Genomic DNA, 27,752 nt, shown 5'->3' on the forward strand with positions numbered 1-27,752 from the left:
AGTACAAAAGTACTAGTTGGATAATTTAAAAGAAAAATGAAATATATAAAAAATAAGAATTAAGAAATTCAATGACATACTGCATTTTCTCTGTATACGTTGCATATTGTTATTATTACATTGCATATTATATTATTACATATTGTGTAATACTAAAAGGAATGCAGGAATGCATTATCATGTTACTAAAAAAGGAGAGTGCAGAGGCAACTTCAATGCCCACGTACAGTAGCTGTCAGTTGTACTCAATGAGCAACGCATCAAGTTATGACTGGTCGAAATCACACCAGATGTTACAATCAAGCCAATCGGCTTCAGCAACGCTGGTTCCTTGTCGAATGAAGCATGTGTACGTTGTCGGCGTCATCAGCTCCTACAATGAGTGGAAAGAGGGTGGGGTGACTCAGGAAAATAGCAGCTTTTGAACACCGAATAACCTGAAATCTGAGTTCACTGGTGAGTCAAAAAATCTACGGTTGCAATGTGTACTTTTTGGTCAAACTTGTAGAACATGTTTTAGGACATGTATGGCGGGCTGTACACCTCAGTATTTTGTTGAATTGTACTCGATGTAATGTGGTTAATACTGTATATGTTGGCTACCGGTTTCTGTCAAAGTGGGCTTGTAATTATTGCTAGCTTGCTAGTCCAGCAGTCTACGTTACCGTGGTGGTGCTAGCTACCGGTATACATTGATTAGCCAGCCAGCTAGCTAGCATGCTAACTATGTTTGGTTTGACAGCTAACCACCACCTAGTTTAGAAGTTTCACTCACTACTCCACTTTCACTTTGGTTTGTGTGTCTTTTTAGCATGTGACATTTTGCACATTTGAACCACTTCCCGCTAGAAAGGGGACAGCAAATTGTAACCAAAACTCTCTACAACAACGTGTATATCAAAAAACAAGATAATGCTTGTAAAAAAATATTCAGCTATGAAGTCCTTTGACAAGTCTCAGCCACCAGAGAGAAACTTCTTCATTTGTGCACTGTGCTGACTGCTGCTCGGGTTTAACACAACATTGAACAGCATGGCACCACAATGGTACAGTGCAAATCAATACAGTAATTCAGTACCAACCAGCTAGGTGTCCAAGAAAGCTGATGCCCAAAAGCAGCTGCAAATGAGATCTGAAATGGCCAATTCAACTTGGCATTTTTTCTTTATGTTATGATTTCTGCAGTCATCATTATCCATATTTGCCCGGTGTTGATTTGAGATGGAGAACAGCTATGTGTTTAATCATCAGAACGTTTTCATGTTGTGTCTTTGGCAATGTTTTCATTCCTGCTTTTCTTGAGGGCATATGTGCACTGACTGAATATTTATTCAGTCAGTGCACAGATGAGTACACTGTGTTCTAGTTGTACCAAGAATAAACAGTGTGTGCACTGTCAGAGGATTACTACTCAGGCTGGCTTATATTTCATTCATATACAGTACCAGTTTGGACACTTGTTCATTCAAGGGTTTTTCTTTATTTTGACTATTTTCTACATTGTAGAATAATAGTGAAGACATCAACACTATGAAATAACACACATGGAATCATGTAGTAACCAATAAAGTGTTAAACAAATCAAAATATATTTTAGATTCTTCAAAGTAGCCACCCTTTGCCTTGATGACAGCTTTGCACACGCTTGGCATTCTCCCAACCAGCTTCACATGGAATGCTTTTCCATCAGTCTTGAAGGAGTTCCCACATATGCTGAGAACTTGTTGGCAACTTTTCCTTCACTCTGCAGTCCAACTCATCCCAAACATCTCAATTGGGTTGAGGTCAGGTGACTGTGGAGGCCAGGTCATCTGATGCAGCACTTCATCACTCTCTTTCTTGGTCAAATAGCCCTTACACAGCCTGGAGGTGTGTTGGGTTATTGTCCTGTTGAAAAACAAATGATAGTCCCACTAAGCACAAACCAGATGGGATGGTGTATTGCTGCAGAATGTTATGGTAGCCATACTGGTTAAGTGTGCCTTGAATTCTAAATAAATCACACAGTGTCACCAGCAAAGCACCATCACATCTCCTCCTCCATGCTTCACGGTGGGAACTACACATGTGGAGATCATCCGTTCACCTACTCTGCGTCTCACAAACACACGGTGGATGGAACCAAAAATCTAAAATTTGGATTCATCAGACCATGGACAGATTTCCACTGGTCTGATGTCCATTGCTTGTGTTTCTTGGCACAAGCAAGTCTCTTCTTATTATTGGTGTCATTTAGTAGTGGTTTATTTGCAGCAATTCGACCATGAAGGCCTGATTCAGGCAGTCTCCTCTGAACAGTTGATGTTGAGATGTGTCTGTTACTTGAACTCTGTGTGAAGCATTTATTTGGGCTGCAATTTCTGATGCTGGTAACTTTAATGAACTTCTCTGCAGCAGAGGTAACTATGGGTCTTCCTTTCCTGTGGCATTCTCATCATAGCACTTGATGGTTTTTGCTACTGCACTTGAATAAACTTTAAAAGTTCTTGAAATGTTCCAGATTGACTGACCTTCATGTCTTAAAGTAATGATTGACTGTTGTTTGTCTTTGCTTATTTGAGCTGTTCTTGCCATAATATGGACTTGGTCTTTTACCAAATCGGGCTATATTCTGTATACCACCCCTACCTTGTCACAACTGATTGGCTCAAATGCATTAAAGAAGGAACAAAATTCCACAAATGTAACTTTTAACAAGGCACACCTGTTAATTGAAATGCATTCCAGGTGACTACCTCATGAAGCTGGTTGAGAGAATGCCAAGAGTGTGCAAAGCTGTCAAGGCAAAAGGTGGCTACTTTGAAGAATCTCAAAAAACACTTTCTTTGGTTACTACATGATTCCAAATGTGTTATTTAATAGTTTTGATGTCTTCATTTTATTCTACAATGTAGAAAATAGTAAAAATAAAGAAACCCTTGAATGAGTATGTGTCCAAACTTTTGACTGGTACTGTATACAAAAAAAATAAAAAGGTCTATTGTTCCCTGAGGTATATAAATTCTGCTTGCAGGCTTTTGTTCTAGCCCAGCACTAACACCTGAGGGTTTGGCAGGGCGGCAGTTGGAGGATGGCTGGTAATCTGAGGGTTGCAAACATAGCTTATGTCTGACACTGGGAGAATCTTGCGGGATTCACAGTAATCAGTCAACTGGCAACCAGAGGTTGCTGGCATCACTATCTCTGGTACAACCGTTGTGCCCTAGAGCAAGGCATATCTTAAACCAGGTTGGAAAGGCGTCGATTTAATGGGCCACCAGCCCCCCCCAAAAAAGAAAATATGTGTTCTGTCTTAATAAAACACTATTTCCACCACCATGTTAGTGGTTAATGCTGCTTCCGGATATTGTGTACCGCATTCAGCTAATCAGGTTCTAGCAGTCTGTTTACCCCTGGCTGAACAGTGTACGCAACATCAGGAAGTGGCATTAGCCAATAGCGTGGTGGAAAAAGGGGTTTTATTAAGAGTATGTATATTTTCCCAGTTTTGTTTTTAGACCGGCGCACCATTAAATCAAGTCAAGGAGGAAACCAAGTAACCGACGCATTTGCAACCTGAATGGAGGATGTTTTATGAACAAACTGGTCGCCGGGGGACACGAGTGTATCACCGTCTCGGCAGATTACAGTAGGGGACCAACTTTACAAATGACGTAAGAATTAAGAGGCATCTGGCGGAAGTAGGGGTACAGCCTGCCATGTGGTGTGTTAGTGGGCCAGTGCACTGTCTCAGCAAAATGACAAGTTTCAGTTGAGCTAATTGATAAACTGGCCTATATACAGGTTTCAACTAATCTATTTATTACCATTTGTTAAATCAGAGTTAGTGCTGGGTTGGAACGGAAGCCAGCATATGCTCAGTAGCTCTCCAGCACCAAGGTTGGTGAATGGTGACCTTATAGTATGGCTAACAACAAAGGGTTTTGTTCTGCTACTTGTGGTTGCAGTACAGCACTTTAGAAGGCAATCCTTTTAAGCCATAGTGCGGAGCGATTAGTCCTTTTATGAGGTCAGTTCGATTATCAAAATAAAAAAGAATCAGGTTTTTGGTTTCAATTATTTTTTTAACATGAAATGCGCTATGCATTGTGGTTGAATGCTGTAACAACACAGAATAAAACAATTAATACAAGTCCCATGATGGTAGTGACTGCCCATTTCTGCGTATCGCTTATTAACCATAATTTATTCACATTACTTTTATAAAATATTTCAGTTCTGCATATTGCATTTGTTTTTGTCAATTACTTTATTTTATTGCAAGTCATCTCATCTCTATAGAGCTACTGCCTATGCTGTCTGACAACACTATTTTAGTAGTTTTTCAAAGTAAATAAGGCATACTTTTATGACTGCTGAATACCAACTATCAAATACTTAGATAATGTGATTTCAGGGAGAGATACCTCGTGAAACAACTGCTCACTATCCCTCCCCATCGCGCATTTTTCTCTTCTCAGTGTCTGTCCCACTTAATGTAGGAGGCATAAAATAAACATACTGGACAAGTAGGCGTGCAATAGATGATGGTCATTGTAGTTAATTACCACATTTTCTGAGCTGAACTATGTAGCCTGTTATCTAAAGCATTGAGCTCACAGAAAAAAAGAACAAAATGGAATTGAAGTAATTGAACCAACATCAATCAATTAGTTGTTTTAAAAAAAATTTAAAAAAATTGGTTAATGGTCAACACTAGCCATCACTGGAAGAGGGTTGGGTTTTCAGTGCAACATTAATGAAACTGCTTACCAGTATGCAAAATAAAAAATGAACTAGGGTTCCAGTTCAGAATTGGTCCCATATGTCCTGGTCACAGATTCACTATTATTCTTCTGCATTTCAGCAATATAAAAACCATGAATATTGTTATGTAAATTTATATCCAACAAGCAATAGAATTCTCACTAGCCCAAATAATGAGAAGATAAAAAAACCAAGAAGCACAATAGATGCATCATTTTATAATAAAGGCCTGGCATTTAAATATGTCTACAAGTAGGCCAACTATTGCTATTGACTACGAGGCACGAAATAAACAAAACATTTTGCGTTTGAGTGAGAAAGGGTCCCTATGTTCCTTCGTTTCTATTAGTGGAATTCGCCGTCCACCTTCCAAGAAGCGCACCGCCACCCCATCAGTCACGTGGTTGGTTAGGGTGCAGTGACGTCACCAGAGACAGATTTGTGAAGAATAAGCAGACTAGAGAACGAGCCCGAGGTGCGTCACTTTATATTGCATCGTCCTTTCATAGAGAGAGAGCAGATAATCTGTTCAATATTTTAGAGAACCAATGCCTGGTCCCACCCAAGCACTGTCCCCAAATGGAGAGAATAACAACGACATCATCCCAACGGACGGATCCAACTGCATTCCTTACAGAAAAAATACAGTGCGAGGAGAGCGCGCCTACAGGTAAATCAGTGCAAATGCCGCATTTGGCGTGGTTTCATAGCAAGGCTTTGAGCACAAGGTTGCTGCAAAACCCTGAACATTTGTTTCACGAGCATTGAATGTTTTCCATGCCACGGTCTAGCGCTATTTCGATTCCGTTACAATGAATCGGCTCGTGCATGTATTGCCTTCTTGGTGACTTGTCATTATCAAATCCAACATGTACGTGCTGTTTCTTAACCATGGGTTAAATCGTTTTGAGGAGGCCTCTGCAAGTTAACAATTCTGCCAAAGCGAAATACGTGACATTTACAGTGATAAAACGGCACAAATTATGTGGCTAGTTGGAAGTAAGACCATTGTCAAAGTGACTACCCCGTTAGCTTGCTTCATTATCAAATACACAGTCACTGTCTTGACTATAACGTTAATGATTGCAAGTAGCTGCCATAATATTTTTGTTGGTCCTACCCTACCTAATCGTGTGTTCTGGGAAAAGGGGCACCTTTACTGTCTTAGTTATTCCTTGTATTATATAACATGGTTTTAAAACCAGTCTGTTCAAATGATAAGCTCTTCTGTCTGGGTCAAGTATAGCCAATGAGCTAACTGGCTAACAAAGCTAGCAGTACACCCGCTTTGTTGACACGGGAACGGCTATCCTTTTTATCAGTGCGCAATCAATGAAAGAGGATAGTTCGAAACCGAAACTCCAGTCCAAATTTGGTCAGTTTGGGTCAGTGGAATAAATTACGCGCTTGATGTAATTGTAGCCTAACGTTAGCTGTTACCGTAATGGAAATGCATTGTCCGCCTGCCGCTAAGTGGCCAGCCCTCCTTGTTATCTGTGACAGTGGGATGTAAGATTATTAGCTAAGTGTTTGGTAAGGTGGAGCGATAGAACACTAGACATTTGTAGGCCCGTTTATTATTTCTGATACCCATCTGAGAATATGAAATGGTGCAATAACAACTCGGGTCTTACATTTTGACATTATGGGCTCCAGCCTCATCATTTAGAATGAAATAATTCCAAATACCAAAGCGGTGAAAAGCGCTATTTTGTTGCACTTTACAATGTTCTTGCATAATGTAGGCTACACTCGTCAAATACCATGTTTGAAGTTACTGTGATCACTATGGTGATCAACAGTTTCACACGTTATACTATTCATGCTATTTGTTTGCACTGTGAGAGCTTACACCACTTTCATTTCACTTTGCTCCATTGATGTTTCTTAACACTCTCAACAGCCAGCCTCATGAAGATGCTTTTTTTTTAATCCTCATGCAATGTCTCCTCATCACATGTAGATTTTGTAGTACAACTATACTCAAACTTCGCTCAAATTCAATACTCTCCTGAATGCTTTTTCCATATGTTTGTGTCCTCTTCTGTTATGAGTGTATTTGCATGTTTAGTGTTGATAGTGTGTATCCATTGCTGTTAAATTGGACATCCTTTATCTTTATATTTGCGTTACTAACATGTTATCACATTACTGGACCTAACATGGGATATGTCTGGCTTAATTTCCTACAGTATCTAGTAGCTGTGGTTATATGCCTAGGTTTACTTGCTTGCTGTCAAATCAGTGAGTTTCCACTTGATGGTTTGTATTGTTGTTGTCTGCCTTGCTTAATCTTTTCTACTGCATCTCTCTGTTTAATGGCAGTAGTTGAAAATGATATGCAGGTTTTTATCTGTTGGTCAACAATTGTGTGTACAGAATGTTGGCTAACCATTATGTAAAAGGGATACAAAACAATGTCCTTAGTTTGAGATGGTAATGTTTTGTAGAAAGTGAATTATAACTGACTGAGATATGCCTTCCTGTCTTTTGCAGTTGGGGGATGGCGGTCAACGTATATTCTACCTCAATAACCCAGGAGACTATGAGCAGGCATGATATCACTGCCTGGGTTAACGATCTTCTCGGTCTGAACTACACTAAAGTGGAGCAGCTCTCCTCAGGTAAGAATAATTACCCTGTTAACTCTGCTGCAAAATGTGCTTCCTCCCAGAACCAAGGACCTCAGGATATAGGCCTAGCATAAGAAGGGAGATGCAGGATGATACTATAGGTATTGGATGAGAAACAGCTGGCCATACTTTTCCTCTCTTATATGCCCAACTTTTGCTGATGACTCTCTAATAGGCATAGTGTTATGTATAATCAAAGAAACCTGGTGTAACCCCAACCTTGCTCCTAACCTAACCTTGCTCTGACAGAGAAGACGGACTGTGCTATTAATAAAACTAGTTTGCACACTTGCTGTGCCTACCATGCCATGGCTACCCCAAGTAATCCAATCTCTCCTGAACCACACACAGTCCTGTCGCAAGGTGTGCTAATGTTACTAATTCCATGGTCTCTAGTCTGTCTCTTAATTGAAAGGATGTGTTGTGCGCAGGTTTGCTGATGGCAGTACCGTGAAACACTTCCATCAAGCATATGCCTGAAAAATATCATTAGTTTGCACTTGTATCAGAAGAGAAACAAGCAGTAATTTTTGTCACACATCTTCATTCCCTTCTAGGAGCGGCCTACTGCCAGTTCATGGATTTGCTATTCCCTGGCTGCGTCCATCTTAAGAAGGTTAAGTTCCAGGCTAAATTCGAGCATGAGTACATTCATAACTTCAAGCTGCTGCAGGCCTCTTTCAAGAGAATGAATGTGGACAAGGTGAGAGGATGAGGCAAAGTGTCCTGACGGGACCTACCGTAGTTGCTAATGAGTTAGTTGCATTGGCAAGGCTATATTAGATAGAACACACACACAACGTTCCTACATTTTTTTTTTTCTAATCTGGACTTCATGTGAAGTCCAGATTATTAAACAATTACCCCAATTATTGAATCTTGATCATTTATTTCCACTTCTCCTCTTTAAAGATTATTCCTGTGGAGAAGCTTGTGAAAGCCAGATTTCAGGACAACCTTGACTTCATCCAGTGGTTTAAGAGGTTCTTTGATGCCAACTATGACGGTAAAGATTACGACCCACTTCAGGCCAGACAGGGTCAGGATGCCATCCCCCCACCTGACCCCGGTGAGCAGATCTTCAACCTGCCAAAAAAGTCCCAACACCACGCAGCCAGCTCCCCCACTGCAGGTAAGACCAGCTACCTGAGGGGTCTAATAGAAAGCAGGATCAATGAGTTAGGCAGATAACTTGCCTAAATATTAGGAAATAATGTTAAATTTTTTTTAAAGATGTGCTTGAAATGAGCATGGTCTAACTGACTCAACAACCAAAAACACATACGTTTAGCTTTCTTAATGAACTAGAACATTTGTTAATTCTGGTTGTTTATCAAAGTTGGCCTGCTAACTCATTGATCCTGTTTTGTAGGACACCCCTCTGGACAGCAGACATTGTTTATGTAGATTAAGAAACTGACTGAGGGAGTTTTCACATATAGGTTCATTAGAGGACTATATCAGTCCTCTTTACTCTGGAGTAAAGGAAAAGCAAAATAACTATGTTATCTTTGTATTCACACTGCCCTTGTCTTTGAATAAGGACTCAACTCTTTTGCCAGTTCACTTGACCTGGTCGGAGTCCTCTTTGCATTCACATTGCTATGTTTATAAAGGAACCAAGATCTTTTTTCAACGTTCACTCAATGCACTCTGGGTTTTTACAAAGCAATTCTATCAGATCATGTTATTGGACATCTAGATATACTTTTTGGAAGCTAATAGATTGCATTTAGTTAAAAGATGAGACGTATAATTGTAATTTGAAGATAATATTAACATGTAAAAATGATTGGTACAGAATAAATAGCAGAAGAATACTGCATAATAAATATTGCTGTAATTGAACATTTTACACCCAATATAGGCCACTGGCCCTTTACGAGTGACTTGCCTAGTTAAATAAAGGTTAAATAAATAAAAAGATCTTGCGTTGATTTTATGGTTAGTGCTATCGAGGCTCTTTGGGACGTTCCTACCCTAAATCCTAACCTTAACCCTTATCTAAACTTAACCATTACCTTTCCTTAACCCATAACTATTTTAAATGTGAACTTCCATGGGGTAACATCAGAGTTGGGACGTCCCAACGATCCCGGATAGCACGTCTCTTGAGTTTGTATCCTATGTTGTTATTATCGCCAAATATGTTGTCTTCTCACAGTATTCAAACGAAATAAACAGCATATGAATCTTTCTTAGCCTATAGATCACATAGTGCAAACAAATAATCTGAACGTCGTGTCAGTACAAAACTCCACACATAATTTGGAATTTTTGTGCGTTCTTGACAATCGCTAATCAATATCCAAAAAACTGCACGTTTTTTTCCATTAACCTTATCATTTTTTCTCTTTTGTGGCACCAATGTGAGGGATTATGGCAGGGGAAACGGTGTTGCATTAGTGTAGTACAGTAATAATGACAAGCGAACCTGGGAAGCTTTGTGTTCGCATTGCCCTAAAAATGGGAACCGGACCACGGAATTCAAGCGAACCGAACTCAGACCACCTCTCGATGATCTCAGTTTGGTTCGCTTCGGGGGCTCTTTTGAGGGTCTGAGTTCCTTTCTTTTATTTTACCTTTATTCAACTAGGCAAGTCAGTGTTCACACTGAACAAAAAATTAACAAACCGTGTTGAGTTCACAAGAATTGGCTGAAAGGGACCAAGTGTGAACACCCTGACATGACCAGATTATTTATATTTTCTAACCTATCTTTGTGTTCAGGAGCCACCAGGGCAAGTGCAACAACCCCGAAACAAAACCCCTGCAGCCCCCATCCATCCTCCAGACCCTCTTCAGCGAAAAGAATCCCAGTTGCAACTCCAACAACAACTCCGGCCAAAGGAGAGCGGGAACTGGAAGCACAGGTCACAGGGCTCAACGACCAGGTATAAAGTCACTACTACAGCATAATTACAATTTAATATATGTAAATTACTACAACAGCGTCATTACAATTTAATATATCTAAGTTGGACTCACACATCCTTCTTACGAATCTAAACAGTATCTATTGTTTTTGGCAAAACCAAAATGACAAGTAATTACAAACTGCATTGAATGATCATTCCATAATCCTGATTTTACAAGGATTAGATTACTGTTAAACCCTAAACATGAAAACAATCCAAGTAATAAGCAGTTGGGGATCAGAGGAACAGTGGTGTATTACAGCTAGATTTTTAAGATGGTGCGCTGTCCAACTTTGTGACCATTTTGTATTTTATTGACAATGGAAAAATCATTAATACTGCACGTCATTATACAAAACAGTTTCCACACAAAGAGAATTGTGGTGTGTGAAGTAAAACAAATAGATGATAGGAATATCAATTTGTCTGTACAATACTGATACTACTTTGCCTCATTTTGTGTACAGGTGAACACATTAAAACTTGCACTTGAGGGTGTGGAGAAGGAGAGGGACTTTTACTTTGGAAAGTTGCGGGATGTGGAAGTGCTGGCACAGGAACAAGGTCAGGAGAGCGCCCAGTTCGTGGAGCGGCTAATGGAGATTCTGTACTCTGCAGACGAACAGGTCAGTCGGCTGTATTTGATTGGCTCTTCATTGATTGATCATTCAATTTCCCAGAGGCGATTGGGTGTGGGTTGCTGTTGTGCAACATTTGTTTTAGATTCTAGAAGGTTGGTGCTGGATTGGATAGCAAATGTTTTGCTAATCGTTCAAGGACCTCATTTTCTTTTTAATCACAGGCCTTTGTTTGATTGATCAATTGATTTAGGTTGTTGGTGCTGTTAATTACCTGAAGAGACCTATGGTGGCTCTGGCCCTGACATTTTGCTATTACTGCTTGTGTCCCTTCAGGAAGGTGCAGGAGAGGTGGATGGAGAAGATGTGGATCCAGGGGTCCATGAAGAGGATGTTCCTGATGATCAGCAGGATGAGTACTGACTGCCATCACTCCCTGTCCTTGCCCCTGGCCACAGCCCTGGCCCCACCACAACATGCCCTTTTGTTTTGTGAGAATTTTGTTACAGGTTTTATTTTTATTTTTTTCTCGTTTGTATTTTTTCCCTCATGGTTTGTTTATTTTTTTGTTCTCCTGAAGACTGAGCACATGAAACAACCTCATGCAAAGAAAAACTACCCTAGTTTTTTTATATATATATATATATATATATATATATATATATATATATATATATATATATATTCCTCTGCCGTTCTACATTCTGTGTGTTATTGTGACTGTTGCGAAATGCTGTGGGCAGGTGGCTGTTATTACATACCGCCACATGCAGACAAGCTCAGAACATCACAGAAGTTTCCAAGGACAGTGAAAAAAAACAAGTCATCCAAAATTCTAGATGTGACAAAATGTTGTAGTATGGAGTGGACAGATAGTGTTTTTATCTGTCAGCAAGTGTTATGTTGCCAGCTTCGGTCGGTCCCGTGATCCTTCCATTATGTACGTTGTTTCAAAGTTATTGTTTATTTTATTTTTTATTACATATCAACCATATTAATCATGAGAATGCAATAAGAAAAAGCCTTGAAGGGCTCGTAGTATCTCCTATTTAACCTTCCTCCATATGTTGCACTGACATTTGACTCTGGAATGGATAATACTGTATGTCCACACAATTAGAAATTAATTACTAAAACAATAATTAAAGCTTAGAAGACTCGATATTGCCTCTCTACATGAAGTGAGGCAGTACGGTCCATGAGAATCATGAATGGAAAGCAGTAGTGAGTTAGTCACATACTACTCATAATTTGTCTATCTTCATGAATTCTAAGAATTCTGATAAATTAATCAGTGTACTCAAAAATGTCTAATTTGCACCAGATTTGGTGCTTCAGTGACAGAAACAAGGTTGTTTCAGTATGGCTTCATCATAAGGGAAGGGAGCTCATTTTAGTGTAGACTAGTATGAACATTATTTTCAACTTTAGTTTTAACAGCAACTAACCACCTTTGTATTCAGTGGAAGTCAGGTATATTTCAGATGTTTTCATATGACTTTTGAACCACATGTCTTAGGGAAAGTTGTGAGTCAGTTCACTGAGTAATTTGACATACTATATTCCAAGTACGTACATTGTATACCTTTTTTTAATGTTGCATTTATTCTTATTGAACTTGGCAGTGCACCATAATGCTTTAGTCATATATTGTGTAAATGAAAAGGAATGTAAACATGTGCTGTCAATAATTATATATATTTTTTCTGACGTCCCACTCATGCATTCCCCAAAACGTGTTGCATGTTTGCATTTTATTTGTGAATAACTTGACCTGCTTTTTAAATATTTAATAATAAAAAAGAACTATGTTAAGTGAGATGTGTTTTTGTATGTTTAACCTGCGTTTTGAAAGCTGTTGAGATTTGGATGGATTTACTGTAATAAAACCTTTCACCTTTTCAGTCAAATTGAGTTTTTCATTATGTTGTCGTATCAACCAACCTTCACAATTATTCACTGCGACAGTTGATTTTTTTTTTTAAATGTAAGGAACGAAAACTGTTCATTTGGATTTGGCAGTGCAGTGGTCAATGAAGAGGCATTGATGCCAAAAACAGGCTCTGTCTATTTGATGTGTTTACTGAAGGAACCGACTCCATTTGGGTTTGCTTTGCACCAAAATAGTACACTTTGTCTAGTGTTTCTGTTCCAGTCTATTTTTTATTTATTTAACTAGGCAAGGCAGTTCGGAACACATTCTTATTTACAATTATGTATTGCAGTAACAGTAGGGCACTGTAGAGTTGATTGGAGTCATTCAAATTACATTTCCTCAATGAATCCTCTAACATTTGTCAGCTTAGAACCAAGTTCTCTGCTGCAAACTGAGGCCTGACAAGTGGTAGATATATAGCCTCTTGCTATTTACCTAAGTAATTAAACATAAATCAACAAATAATGGAGTTTTTCAGTGTCGAACTGCTTCCAGCATTATCTATTTAATGAACGTAAGCACCGTTCTGCAAAAAAATGACTGGAGTGCAAGGTGCGTCACCAACCTTAAGTACTACATTTCCCAGAAGTCAACAATAAGTCAATAATTATATCGTAAAAATTCATGAAAACAAAATTGTGCTTATTGGTCTTCATTTAAGGTTAGGCATAAGGTTAGGGGTATGTTTAAGGTTAGGTTTAAAAACAGATTTTAAGAAGAGAAACTGTATAATTGCCAGGGTTTATGGCTGTGGGACCACAAACAGAAGGGGTAACCCAGACAAGTCACAGGGGCTTTAAAGCTGATGCATCTGTGTAGAACGTTTTCTCACCACCAAATGTGGTAGTGAGAGAAAGTCTGCGAATTTTCCCATCGATTAAACATCTGATCTTAATAAATGTTTCTATTTACAGCACAGTGTACAAAGTTTTATAGACTTGACGCTTTGCCAAAGTAAAAAAAAAAAATTGCGCGGTTTAGAAAGAGAGCGAGGTCGAATTGCGTTTGTGCACACGCGCACTTCACTAAGGAGGCGTTCCCTAACGGAAATATGCAAAGACATGCTACAACGCGCCAATAGGTTCTCGCAAGCTTGCCATGCTTGTTTTGCCCACTATGCTTCATTTGCTCCCACTGTAAACGACACAGATGAACTGTCTTGGGTTAGTTATAAATATCTTCGATGGGAAATGTAACCATTTCCTGAAAGCGGTGCGCCAATAAGAAAAGTTGTGGACAGTCAGCTGGTCTTTCATATTAGTGCTGGGCGATTAACCGAATTGTCGTTATTTTTTTGTTTTTAAACAACTAATTGACCGATGTCGGTTCAATTATTTGAATTCCGTTTCGTTCGTTTAAAAAAAAATAGTAAATTTAATGCGCATATTGCACAGTTTGGTTTCTCTAGAGAAAAATCTAATCCATCATGAACTCTGCGATTTAGTAGGGAGTTGTAGTTTCCAACAGACCAATATTGTACATAGTTTAGGGCAGTAAACGTGGTTATTAACTACAATGACCTTACTCCATTGCGCATCTACTTTTTCTGTTTTTATTTTATGCCAGCATAGGAAGAGCCAGAAGAATGCGCAATCATGAGGGAACAGCTGTTGCTTTGCGAGGTATCCCCACAAATCTCATAGTTTTTTTCTGTTGTATCCCTACTTGAAAATACATTATCTAAGTGATTGATAGTTGGTATTCAGCAATCATAAAAATATGCCTTATTTATTTAAAAAAAACTACAAAATAGGGATTTTGTCAGAAAGCATAAACAGTAGCTCAGTAGATATGAGATTATTTGGAATGAAATAATGAAGTCATCAAATAAAACAAATGCAATATACACAATGACAGAAATATTTTATTAAAGTAATGTGAATAAATAATGGTTAATAAGTAATAAGCAGTAATGGCCAGTCACAACCATCATGAGACTTTTATTAATTGTTTTATTCTGTGTTACAGCATTCAACTCAAATAATTGATACGGAAATCTTTATTTTTTATTTTTTTAATAAACTAACCGAAACCAAACCGACCTCAAAAAGCTCAGCACTATTTCATATAATCCTACTGGCTAAACTGTCGTATCTCACAAAATTGATGTATGATTAGACCTATCATGTCCTATACCACTCACACAAAACGGCATGTAGCTATTTGCCAACATTACTTTTCAAGGAAAGGTCATTTTCTCTGACTATTCTGCTTTCTTTCTAGCTAACTGTTAGCTAACTTTATCTTGCTCTGGTTCCATCGCGCAGCGACAACAAAGCTCCACTGATTCTTTCATAGAGGATCAATTTTGTTTAGTGACATTATATCACCAAAGTGAAGAAGTTTCTAAAGTGTTAGTCAAGGTAATTGAGGTAATGTGTACATGTAGGTAGAGTTCAAGTGACTATGCATAGATAATAAACAGAGAGTAGCAGCAGTGTTGAAGAGGGGGAGGGGGCAATGCGAATAGTCTGGGTAGCCATTTGATTAGCTGTTCAGGAGTCTTATGGCTTGGGAGTAGAAGCTGTTAAGAAGCCTTTTGGAACTAGACTTGGTGCTCCGGTACCACTTGACATGCGGTAGTAGAGAGAACAGTCTATGACTAGGGTGGCAGGAGTCTTTGAAAACACCACCTGGTATAGAGGTCCTGGATGGCAGGAAGCTTGGCCCCAGTGATGTACTGGGCCGTATGCACTACTCTCTGTAGGGCCTTGCAGTCGGAGGCCGAGCAGTTGCCGTACCAGGCACTGATGCAACCAGTCAGGATGCTCTCGATGGTGCAGCTGTGGAACCTTTTGAGGATCTGAGGACCCATGCCAAATCTTATCACTTGCCTGAGGGGGATTAGGTTTTGTCGTGCACTCTTCACGACTGTCTCGATGTGCTTGGACCATGTTAGTTTGTTGGTGATGTGGACACCGAGGAACTGGAAGCTCTCAACCTGCTCCACTACAGCCCTGTCGATGAGAATGGGGGCGTGCTCGGTCCTCTTTTTCCTGTAGTCCACAATCATCTCCTTTGTCTTGATCACGTTGAAGGAGAGGCTGTTGTCCTGGCACCACATGGCCAGATCTCTGATCTCCTCCCTATACGCTGTCTCGTCGTTGTCGGTGATCAGGCCTACAACTGTTGTGTCATCGGCAAACTTAATGATGGTGTTGGAGTCGTGCCTGGCCGTGCAGTAATGAGTGAACAGGGAGTACAGGAGGGGGCTGAGCACGCACCGCTGAGGGGCCCCTGTGTTGAGGATCAGCGTGGCGGATGTGTTGTTACCTAACCTTATGACCTGGGGCAGCCCGTCAGGCAGTCCAGGATCCAGTTGCAGAGGGAGGTGTTTAGTCCCAGGGTCCTTAGCTTATTGATGAGCTTTGAGGGCACTATGGTGTTGAGCTGTAGTCAATCAATAGCATTCTGACATACACTACCGTTCAAAAGTTTGGGGTCACTTACAAATGTCCTTGTTGAAAGAAAAGCTAATTTTGTCCATTAAAATAACATAAAATTGATCAGAAATACAGTGTAGACATTGTTAATGTTGTTTATGACTATTGTAGCTGGAAACGGCAGATTTTGTATGGAATATCTACATAGGTGTACAGAGGCCCATTGTCAGCAACCATCATTCCTGTGTTCCAATGGCAAGTTGTGTTAGCTAATCCAAGTTTATAATTTTAAAAGGCTAATTGATCATTAGAAAACCCTTTTGCAATTATGTTAGCACAGCTGAAAACTGTTGTTCTGATTAAAGAAGCAATAAAACTGGCCTTCTTTACACTAGTTGAGTATCTGGAGCATCAGCATTTGTGCGTTCGATTACAGGCTCAAAATGGCCAGAAACAAATAACCTTCTTCTGAAACTCGTCAGTCTATTCTTGTTCTGAGAAATGAAGGCAATTCCATGCGAGAAATTGCCAAGAAACTGAAGATCTGGTACAACGCTGTGTACTACTCCCTTCACAGAAAAGGCGCAAACTGGCTCTAACCAGAATAGAAAGATGAGTGGGAGGCCCAGGTGCACAACTGAGCAAGAGGACAAGTACATTAGAGTGTCTAGTTTAAGAAACAGATGCCTCACAAGTCCTCAACTGACAGCTTCATTAAATAGTAACCGCAAAACACCAGTCTTATCGTGGATAGTGATGAGGCTGAAGATAAAGATGAGAGAGAAGGAGGAGGACAGTGTGGGGAAAATCTCTGACTGTGAGTCGGAGTCCTACGCTGAGGAACCGAAATAATCATCACCTAAACCTACGACGGTGAGTAAACTAGAGCTTTACTTAAAAAACCTTACCAATGCTACATAAAACAGTAAGACAAAATATATATAAACACATCTAGATTTTTTTGAAATCATGTTTATTTCAATAAATAAAAATGCAGACATTTCACATAGTGGTTTAAGACAAATATACTATTGCAAAAAATCCATAATGATACACAAACAATACAGTACACAAACTTTACAGTACAGACTACAAAAATGTACAGAGGTGAATGAAGAGGCATGGCATTGGTTTCAGTCATGTTCAATGACACTAGGTGGTGCTATGCACCTTCCAGTGCATTGTTTTCTTCCTTCTGCATTTATATAACAGTGTGACAGTGCTAGATTTATCATTATCTATCCCAGTTGAATCTATTTGTAAATATCCTTCCTTCACTCAGTATGAGCGTAATGGTAAACATGTGCACGTGTATAGCAACATGTAATTAGTGTCATGGTGGTTTCCCGTAACGCATGTCAGATGTCAGCAGACCACATGGTTTCCCCATTAGGCTATAACTGATACATTTTTGGCATATGCCCTGCGCAGCTCATATCAAGACACATGTAAACAGGGATGTACACAACAACACAACACTGTTATATACCTTTAAGGCAACATGACTTTGTAATCTTAACATCAACAGGGTCTAGGTAGACCTTTTTAGATATTCTACCATTGGGTGGATTATTCAAAAACAAACTGGCAGTCGTAGTCTGGCAGGCCAATACCAACACAGTACAACATAGTGCACTTTCCTTTGTAGCTTAGTTGGGAGTGCATGGCTCTTGCAACACCAGGATAGTGGGTTCAATTCCCCGGCCCACCTGGACGTAAAATGTATGCACGCATGACTATATGTAGCTTTGGATAAAAGCATCTGCTAAATGGCATACTGTATATTATATCTTTAGGTCATGCTCTAAATTGTCCCAGTGGTGTTGCTGAATGGAGCACTGTCTATGTGGGGAGAGGGTAGGGCACATTCCAAAATAGCAACCAGCCACTTAACCCTTTACACTCGTGGGAATTGGCCTATATGGATAGGGCTGCATTGAAATGTTCCGTAAAGAATAATTAAGAAAAGCATATGCATAACCATGGTAGCAATTGAAAGGGAACAGTTTGGAGATAATGTGAAAATTATTAGACCAAAGGTGAGGACACAAAAGTTCACCTGACACAAGACTGAATCCAAACATTACACTGTACATTTTATGTGCATTTTACATTTACTGTACTTATCGTCGCATTTGTTGATAACGGAATCTGAAAATACTCATGATAAGACTATTCCTGGAAAATGTGGGGTTGTGTCACGCCCTGACCAGGTGAATTCGGGTATTTTGGGTCAGGGTGTGTCATGTTGGGTATTTTTCCTTGGTTTGTTTTCTATGTTTGCGTTATAGCCTTGTGTTAGCTCTATGTGGGTTATTTCTATGTTGGGTTCTGTCGATTCCCAATCGGAGACAGCTGTCGCTAGTTGTCTCTGATTGGGATCACATTTAAGTTCCTTTTTCCCCCACGCTGTTTGTGGGGTGTTGCCTCTTTGTGTTTGAGCAGTTAACGTATCGCATTTTTCTTGGTTTTGTGTACGTGTTTATTTCAGTGTGAAGAATAAACGTGTTCGCTCCCAGCTGCGCTTTGGTCCGTTTCTTCATCACCCGACGACGATCGTTACAGGTTGTCACAACAGGTGCCGTGTTGAATTGACCAAACTGCAGCGGGTATGTGGATACTCATTCTTTTAATGAAATACTCAAAGCATCCACAGGAAAAACAAACAATAAACGATACTCACGACAGCAACAGTTTTGCAGGTTATACAAACGCAGTGCAAAAACAACTACCCACAAACACAAAGACAAACACACCCTATTATATAGGACTCCCAATCAAAGGCAACTCAACACACCTGCCTTCAATTGGGAGTCCCATCCCAATTAACTATACATAGAAAACTAACCTAGAACCTATACCCACAACTAACTAACTAAACATAGAAATACATAAACACAGAGCGGTGCCCAAAACCCCCGGAATACATAAATAAAACGACCTACTACCTACACCACCACCCCAAACCATATAAAACAAATACCCTCTGCCACATCCTGACCAAACTCCAACAACAAATAACCCTTAACTGGTCAGGACGTGACAGGGGTAGGTGCAACAAAAAACAAATAATGCTTTTTTAAAAAGTACTAAATTACAAGACAAATCATTTTCTATTTGTGTGAAAGGACTAACAGGTGTCTCCAAGTGGACACACACCTCTCCAAAGTGTTCACAGTTCCTAAGACATTTCAATGCACTTTTATTACTCAAAGAACAGTCTTCAACTAAAAGGTACTTTTTGACCTCTCCTAGCTGTGCCGTTGAGGAACTACAACAAGCACACTTGTAGTTGTTTCCTTTGGAACACAACCCTGCATCCCTGCCATCACACAATTACTGTTGTTGTTTACGCAATCCAAAAAACAGTTCATTATAAATCGCTATCTGGGTCAGGTGGGCATCATTTGAAAGCCTGTTCTATTGCCAACATGACTAGCTAATTTATAAAATACGATCTTACAGTGTTAGGCTTCCACAAGGCATTTCAGAGAAACATAATGTCATTTTGGTGCACATAGAAAGGAGTCGTGTGCATTCAGGTGTGTGTGGCCCGACACATTTTCTTCACAATAAACAAAAATAGGCTAATTCTATTCAGAACAACCCAGGTAAATTCAATTCATTGGACATGATTTGGAAAAGCTCACAACTGTCTATATAAGGTCCCACAGTTGACAGTGCAGGTCAGAGCAAAAACCAAGCCATGAGGTTGAAGGAATTGTCCGTAGAGCTCCGAGACAGGATTGTGTTGAGGCACAGATCTGGGGAAGGGTACCAAAACATTTCTGCAGCATTGAAGGCCCCCAAGAACACAGTGGCCTCCATCATTCATAAATGGAATAAGTTTGGAACCACCAAGACTCTTCCTAGAGCTGGCTGCCTGGCCAAACTGAGCAATCGGGGGAGAAGGTGACCAAAAACCCGATGGTCATTCTGACAGAGCTCCAGAGTTCCTCTGTGGAGACAGGAGAACCTTCCAGAAGGACAACGATCTTTGCAGCACTCCACCAATCAGGCCTTTATGGTAGAGTGGCCAGACGGAAGCCACTCCTCAGTAAAAGGCACATGACAGCCCGCTTGGAGTTTGCCAAACGGCACCTAAAGGACTCTCAGACCATGAGAAACAAGATTCTTTGGTCTGATGAAACCAAGATTGAACTCTTTGGCCTGAATGCCAAGCTTCATGTCTGGAGGAAACCTGGCACCATCCCTACAGTGAAGCATAGTGGTGGCAGTATCATGCTGTGGGAATGTTTTTGAGTGGCAGGGACTGGGAGACTAGTCAGGATCGAGGAAAAGATGAATGGTGCAAAGTACAGCGAGATCCTTGATGAAAACCTGCTCCAGAGCGCTCAGACCCTCAGACTGGGGTGAAGGTTCACCTTCCAACAGGACAACGGCCCTAAGCACACAGCCAAGACAACGCAGTAGTGGCTTCGGGACAAGTCTCTGAATGTCCTTGAGTGGCCCAGCCAGAGTCCGGACTTGAACCTGATCTAAAATCACTGGAGTGACCTGAAAATAGCTGTGCAGCAACGCTCCCCATCCAACCTGACAGAGTTTGAGAGGATCTGCAGAGAAGAATGGGAGAAACTCCCTGAATACAGGTGTGCCAAGCTTGTAGCGTCATACCCAAGAAGATTCAAGGCTGTAATCGCTGCAAAATGTGCTTCAACAACGTACAGAGTAAAAGGTCTGAATACCTTTTAAATGTAAATAAATGTGATATTTCCGTTTTTTTTCTTTTATAAATGGTCAACAATTTTTAATACCTTGTTTTTGTTTTGTCGTTATGGGGTATTATGTGTAGATTGATGATGAATGTAATGTAACAAAATGTGGAAAAAGTCAAATGCACTGTATACTGTGTTTTCAAAATACCCCTCATATCCCCCTACTGTGGGAAGAACTGCATTCGGATTTCATGTGCAGTCTTGCAGTGTCAATTATGCGTGTGGTTTGAATTTATGGCGCCTTTGTGTAAAGTAAATAAGATAGGCTAAAGGCTTCCAACAACCTGTTTGGATACTATGCTGTTTTATTTTTTCACAATGCTGCTATGCATGTTGTGTATTTTGTGAAATTGCATTAGTGTGACATTAGGGGGTTAACTTTGTAATTTCCCGGGTCTTGACATTTAATTTTGGGAGAAAATGTGAAGAATGAGCATGGGACAGGGTGGTTACCGGTGTTAATCCCTAATCCATTGTTTCTAAAGTTCTAGAATATTCTACTATTTGGCTTTGGGTATGTTCAGTTACAGTGTTGACAAGTCAAAATGTGCCAAGCCTCTTGAGGCGCTCTCTGTAAGTATACTGAAGAAAATGTAAATGCAATAATTTCAAAGATTTTACTGATTTACAGTTAATTTATTAAGGAAATCAGTCAATTCAAATACATTTATTAAACCCTAATCTATCGATTTCACATGACTGGGAATACAGATATGCATCTGTTGGTTACAGATACCTTGAAAACAAATGTAGGGGCTTGGATCAGAAAACCGTCTTGGTAAGCAAATTCAGTGCATATTTGGCCTTGTGTCCTGCTGAAAGGTGAATTTGTCTCCCAGTGTCTGTTGGATAGCAGACTGAACCAGGTTTTCCTCTAGGATTTTGCCTGTGCTTAGCTCTATTCCGTTTCTTTTTATCCTAACAAACTCCCTAATCTTTGCCGATGACAAGCACACCCATGCTTGAATATATGAAGAGTGGTACTCAGTGAAGTGTTGTGTTGGATTTTCCACAAACATAATACTTTGTATTCAGTACATTAAGTTGATTTCTTTACCACATTTTTTGCAGTTTTACTTTTGTGCCTTATTGCAAACAGGATGCATGTATTGGAATATTTGTATTATGTACAGGCTTCCTTCTTTTCACTGTCCTTTAGGTTAGTATTGTGGAGTAACTTTAATGTTGTTGATCCATCCCTAATTTTCTCCTATCACAGCCATTAAACTCTGGAACTGTTTTAAAGTCACCATTGGCCTCATGGTGAAATCCCTAAGTGGTTTCCTTCCTCTCCGGCAACTGAGTTAGGAAGGACGCCTGTATCTTTGTAATGACTGGGTGTATTGATACACCATCCCCCAGGGGTATGCGCAATGCCATCGGGGGTACGCCAAATAAAAATGTGATTCACATTTTAAAAATGAAATGAAAAATCAATTTATATTTTCCAACGGGGCTATACATTTGGGTGAGTTTTTTTTCTCGCATGAGTAGCCTCGTTTCACTGACAAAAATAAAATTAAACCATCTAGTGTTCAGCGAAATAACAACACAATGTCAAATACAGGTAGCCTTGTCAAATAATTAACATCCAATCACATTAACCGTTACTCTCTCGCGGGAATTCCACTAACGGTCCGTATGTAGCCAAATGTAGCTGCAGCTCATGTTGGTATCTGTACTGATGGCGCAAACCGTCACTTGGGTACACTGCAGCATCCACCGAGAGGCTCTTGCTGCCAAGGGAATGCCTGACAGCTTGAAATACGTTTTGGACACTACAGTGAAAATGGTTAACTTTGTTAAAGCAAGGCCCCTGAACTGTCGTGTATTTTCTGCACTATGCAATGATATGGGCAGCGACCATGTAATGCTTTTACAACATACAGAAGTGCGCTGGTTATCAAGGGGCAAAGTATTGACATGTTTTTTTGAATTGAGAGACAAGCTTAAAGTTTTCTTTAGCGACCATAATTTTCACTTGTCTGACCGCTTGCATGATGATGAATTTCTCACACGACCGGCCTATCTGGGGGATGTTTTTTCGCGCCTGAATGATCTGAATCTAGGATTACTGTAAGGGAGTGTGTAACTGGCGGCAGGGAAGTCAGGCGCAGGAGAGCAACTTGGTAATCAACGGAGCAGTTTTAGTCATAAAACCACCGGTAACTAGAACCACAAACAAATGGGTACAAAACCCGTCGCGCACCAGAGAAAACGTGCACATGCACTTACAATAAACAATTCCGCACAAAGACATGGGGGGAACAGAGGGTTAAATACACAACATGTAATGAGGGGAATTGAGACCAGGTGTGTGAGAAGACAAGGCAAAACAAATGGAAAATGAAAGTGGATCGATTATGGCTAGAAGACCGGCGATGCCGACTGCCGAGCGCCGCCCGAAGGAGAGGAACCAACTTCGGTGGAAGTCATGACAATTACAGGGACTCTCCGCAAATATATTCAGTGTGCGGGACAGAATTGAGGCTATGATTAAGAAGTTGGAGCTCTTCTCTGTCTGCATTAACAAGGACAACACACAGGTCTTTCCATAATTGTATGATTTTTTGTGTGCAAATAAACTCAAGCTTACGGACAATGTCAAATGTGATATAGCGAGTGAGTTGGGTGCGCAATTACGCAGGTACTTTCCCGAAACGGATGACACAAACAACTGGATTCGTTATCCTTTTCATGCCCTGCCTCCAGTCCACTTACCGATATCTGAACAAAAGACCCTCATCGAAGTTGCAACAAGCGGTTCTGTGAAAATGTAATTTAATCAGAAGCCACTGCCAGATTTCTGGATTGGGCTGCGTTCAGAGTATCCTGCCTTGGCAAATCGTGCTGTTAAGACACTGATGCCCTTTGCAACCACATACCTACAGTACGTATGTGAGAGTGGATTATCGGCCCTCACTAGCATGAAAACTAAATACAGGCACAGACTGTGTGTGTAAAATGATTTAAGATTGAGACTCTCTCCAATACAACCCAACATTGCAGAGGTATGTGCATCCTTTCAAGCACACCCTTCTCACTAACCTGTGGTGAGTTATTCACAATTTCCGATGAACAAATAAGGTCTTATATGTAAGATGGTTAAATAAAGAGAAAAATGATTGATTATTATATTATTATTTGTGCCATGGTCCTATAGGAGCTCTTTGTCACTTCCCATGAGCCGGGTTGTGACAAAAATTCACACTCATTCTTATGTTTAATAAATGTATCGTATAGTGTGTGTGTGGAAGGCTTACAATGATGGCAAAAAACAACATTTGAGAGTGCGCTGACCCTGGTGCTAGAGGGGATACGCAGCTGGAGGTTGAATGTTTGAAGGGACTATACGGAACTATAAAACGTTTGGGAACCGCTGCTCTAAGGGATATTCAATGTCAGATTTTTTTCATTTTTACCCATCTACAAATGGGTGCCATTCTTTGCAAGGCATTGGAAAACCTCCCTGGTCTTTGTGGTTGAATCTGTGTTTGAAATTCACTGCTCGACTGAGGGACCTTAAAGATAATTGTATGTGTGGGGTACAGAGATGAGGTAGTCATTAAAAATCATGTTAAATAAACACTATTGTTGCACACTGAGTGAGTCCATGCAACTTATTACGTGACTTGTTAATCAAATGTTTACTCCTGAACTTATTTAGGCTTGCTCAGAACAAAGTGGTTGAATACTTATTGACTCAAGGTATTTCAGCTTTTCATTTTTAAATAATTGGTAAAAATATCTAAAAACATAATTCCACTTTTACATTATGGGTTATTGTGTGTGTGTTGTCCAGTGACACAAACCTCAATTTAAATTCAGGCTGTAACACAACAAAATGTGGAAAAAGTCAAGGGGTGTCACTACTTTCTGAAGGCACTATTAGTGTGAAAACTACTACTTTTGACATGAATGGATGCAGACATAACTATGGCCATCATTTATAAACTAAAAGCGAGTGTTTCCATATCCTATTCTACTCAGTGGCTATCAGTTTCCCTTTCCTTTGAATACAGCTTGGGTCAGTAGGGTAAGAGTTAGTCGTTTTCTACTGTCTGCGGAGGATGGGATGGTTACTGCCGATAGTAAATCAAATTGGATCTAACAGGATACAGATTTTGAGATCTCAAGTTCATTGTTTAATTTCAAGCCGAAACAAAACACACGACTTGGCTGACTCACTTTATCTGTGTTTGCCATGACAGTGTAGTGCTCTTTCATTTGTATTATTGTTCTGGAAGTCTGTGGTGGGTAGATAAGAGGAGGAGCATGCATGGTGACAATGTATTTCAAGGCCAGAGAGTTAGCCACTTGCCAGATGAAGGCAAATCCACACCCAAGCCTAATCGTCCAAAGTCAAGACCTAGGTTCAAAAACAATTTGAAATAATTTCAAATAACTGCTTGATTGAGCTTACCGGTTGCAGTGGAACCAAAAAAGTCCCAAAAGTACAAGCCCCGCCCACCTGGCACTCCAGGCACTAAAGCAATCACTCAAACTATTTGAAAGAGAGAGTTCAAATAGCATTTGAACCCAGGTCCGCTGCAGCCTTTCTGCAGCCAACAGGGTTAATAAGATTATCGGTACCACATCTAGGCGGTGCCAGCAGGGTTGTAAAGCAGCCTTTTACTACTGTTGGTTCAGCAACAACATGCTAGCTAGGAGGCAGGTCCTGGCGCTCATAGGTCGTGAGAGAGGGAGAGCTGTGTGAGCTGTGTACTTACTTCCAATGCATTCAGTGCAGACAGGGTAAATGAACACATTTTTTAGCACAAGCAAGGAACATCGTGTTCCTGCTCTCTGTAGCTAGTTAGAGTGTGACGTCTGCTGGCACTCCGCCTAGCAGGGCCAAGTTGATTCAAGTAAGAAAGCGTGCTGCAGGGCTGCTGCTGCGTGGGCTAGGGTGGGTGGCTGACAGGGTAGGGGGCTGGTAGGCTGCACTGGGGTGGGGTGGGTGGCTGACAGGGTAGGGGGCTGGTAGGCTAGACTGGGGTGGGGTGGGTGGCTGACAGGGAAGGGGTCTGGTATGCTGGTCATGTCTGCACATGACAGGGTGGAGAGAGAGTGTCTTGGATTTTTCCACGTGGGAACTTATATCCAGGTGTGCTGTGTGTGCCCAACAAAACAGTAGTAAAACACAGTGTTCTGTTATTGTTAGTGTAACAGCATGTTCCTTTGTGCCCATCCTTTATAATTCCATAGAAGTTCCTTAATCCTCATTGATGACAGTTTAAGAAAGGTTTTTGATCCTATTGTACATAATACTTGATACGTGATAATATGCCACATAAAGGCACCCAAGTGTTGGATCAAATATTTGAATGAAGGAAAAGACCTGCCAAAACAATGACAGTTGGAATGAACATATTACATTGATATCATGGTATGATGTGTAAAGCTCTTAATAATAGACTAATGGCAGACACTGACATCTCCAACTACCCGTCTGATGGGGAAGGAGAAGGAAAGAGCAATGACACCCTGACCCAGAGCAGACTGGAAGCTGGGGTTGTTACTGAGTGTCCTATACAGACTGGAGGCTGGGGTTGTTGCTGAGTGTCCTATACAGACTGGAAGCTGGGGTTGTTGCTGAGTGTCCTATACAGACTGGAGGCTGGGGTTGTTGCTGAGTGTCCTATACAGACTGGAAGCTGGGGTTGTTACTGAGTGTCCTATACAGACTGGATGCTGGGATTGTTGCTGAGTGTCCTATACAGACTGGAAGCTGGGGTTGTTGCTGAGTGTCCTATACAGACTGGAAGCTGGGGTTGTTGCTGAGTGTCCTATACAGACTGGAGGCTGGGGTTGTTGCTGAGTGTCCTATACAGACTGGAAGCTGGGGTTGTTACTGAGTGTCCTATACAGACTGGAAGCTGGGGTTGTTACTGAGTGTCCTATACAGACTGGAGGCTGGGATTGTTGCTGAGTGTCCTATACAGACTGGAGGCTGGGGTTGTTGCTGAGTGTCCTATACAGACTGGAAGCTGGGGTTGTTACTGAGTGTCCTATACAGACTGGATGCTGGGGTTGTTGCTGAGTGTCCTATACAGACTGGATGCTGGGATTGTTGCTGAGTGTCCTATACAGACTGGAAGCTGGGGTTGTTGCTGAGTGTCCTATACAGACTGGAAGCTGGGGTTGTTGCTGAGTGTCCTATACAGACTGGAGGCTGGGGTTGTTGCTGAGTGTCCTATACAGACTGGAAGCTGGGGTTGTTACTGAGTGTCCTATACAGACTGGATGCTGGGATTGTTGCTGAGTGTCCTATACAGACTGGAAGCTGGGGTTGTTGCTGAGTGTCCTATACAGACTGGAAGCTGGGGTTGTTGCTGAGTGTCCTATACAGACTGGAGGCTGGGGTTGTTGCTGAGTGTCCTATACAGACTGGAAGCTGGGGTTGTTACTGAGTGTCCTATACAGACTGGAAGCTGGGGTTGTTACTGAGTGTCCTATACAGACTGGAGGCTGGGATTGTTGCTGAGTGTCCTATACAGACTGGAGGCTGGGGTTGTTGCTGAGTGTCCTATACAGACTGGAAGCTGGGGTTGTTACTGAGTGTCCTATACAGACTGGATGCTGGGGTTGTTGCTGAGTGTCCTATACAGACTGGAAGCTGGGGTTGTTGCTGAGTGTCCTATACAGACTGGAAGCTGGGGTTGTTGCTGAGTGTCCTATACAGACTGGAAGCTGGGGTTGTTGCTGAGTGTCCTATACAGACTGGAAGCTGGGGTTGTTACTGAGTGTCCTATACAGACTGGACGCTGGGATTGTTGCTGAGTGTCCTATACAGACTGGAAGCTGGGGTTGTTGCTGAGT

The 27,752-nt window shown here is 40.9% G+C and overlaps 1 protein-coding gene across 3 annotated transcripts; it reads left to right on the forward strand.

Annotated features, from left to right (window-relative positions):
• The first annotated feature begins 352 nt into the window (after nt 1-352).
• LOC115157168 (microtubule-associated protein RP/EB family member 2) lies at nt 353-11,484 on the forward strand. Of its 3 annotated transcripts, XM_029705183.1 has the most exons (8): nt 382-456; nt 3,486-3,653; nt 7,243-7,370; nt 7,937-8,082; nt 8,292-8,511; nt 10,110-10,273; nt 10,765-10,923; nt 11,212-11,484. In XM_029705183.1, the coding sequence occupies exons 2-8, from the start codon at nt 3,574-3,576 to the stop codon at nt 11,296-11,298; spliced, it is 984 nt and encodes a 327-aa protein (XP_029561043.1). In that variant the 5' UTR covers nt 382-456; nt 3,486-3,573; the 3' UTR covers nt 11,299-11,484. The 3 variants fall into 3 exon arrangements, with proteins under 3 accessions (XP_029561044.1, XP_029561043.1, XP_029561042.1); XM_029705184.1 differs by lacking the exon at nt 3,486-3,653 and having other exon boundaries at nt 353-456; XM_029705182.1 differs by lacking the exons at nt 382-456; nt 3,486-3,653 and adding an exon at nt 5,150-5,416.
• The last annotated feature ends 16,268 nt before the right edge of the window (nt 11,485-27,752 follow it).

This window comes from Salmo trutta, chromosome 21, assembly GCF_901001165.1.
Source record: "Salmo trutta chromosome 21, fSalTru1.1, whole genome shotgun sequence".
Lineage (NCBI taxonomy): Eukaryota > Metazoa > Chordata > Actinopteri > Salmoniformes > Salmonidae > Salmo > Salmo trutta.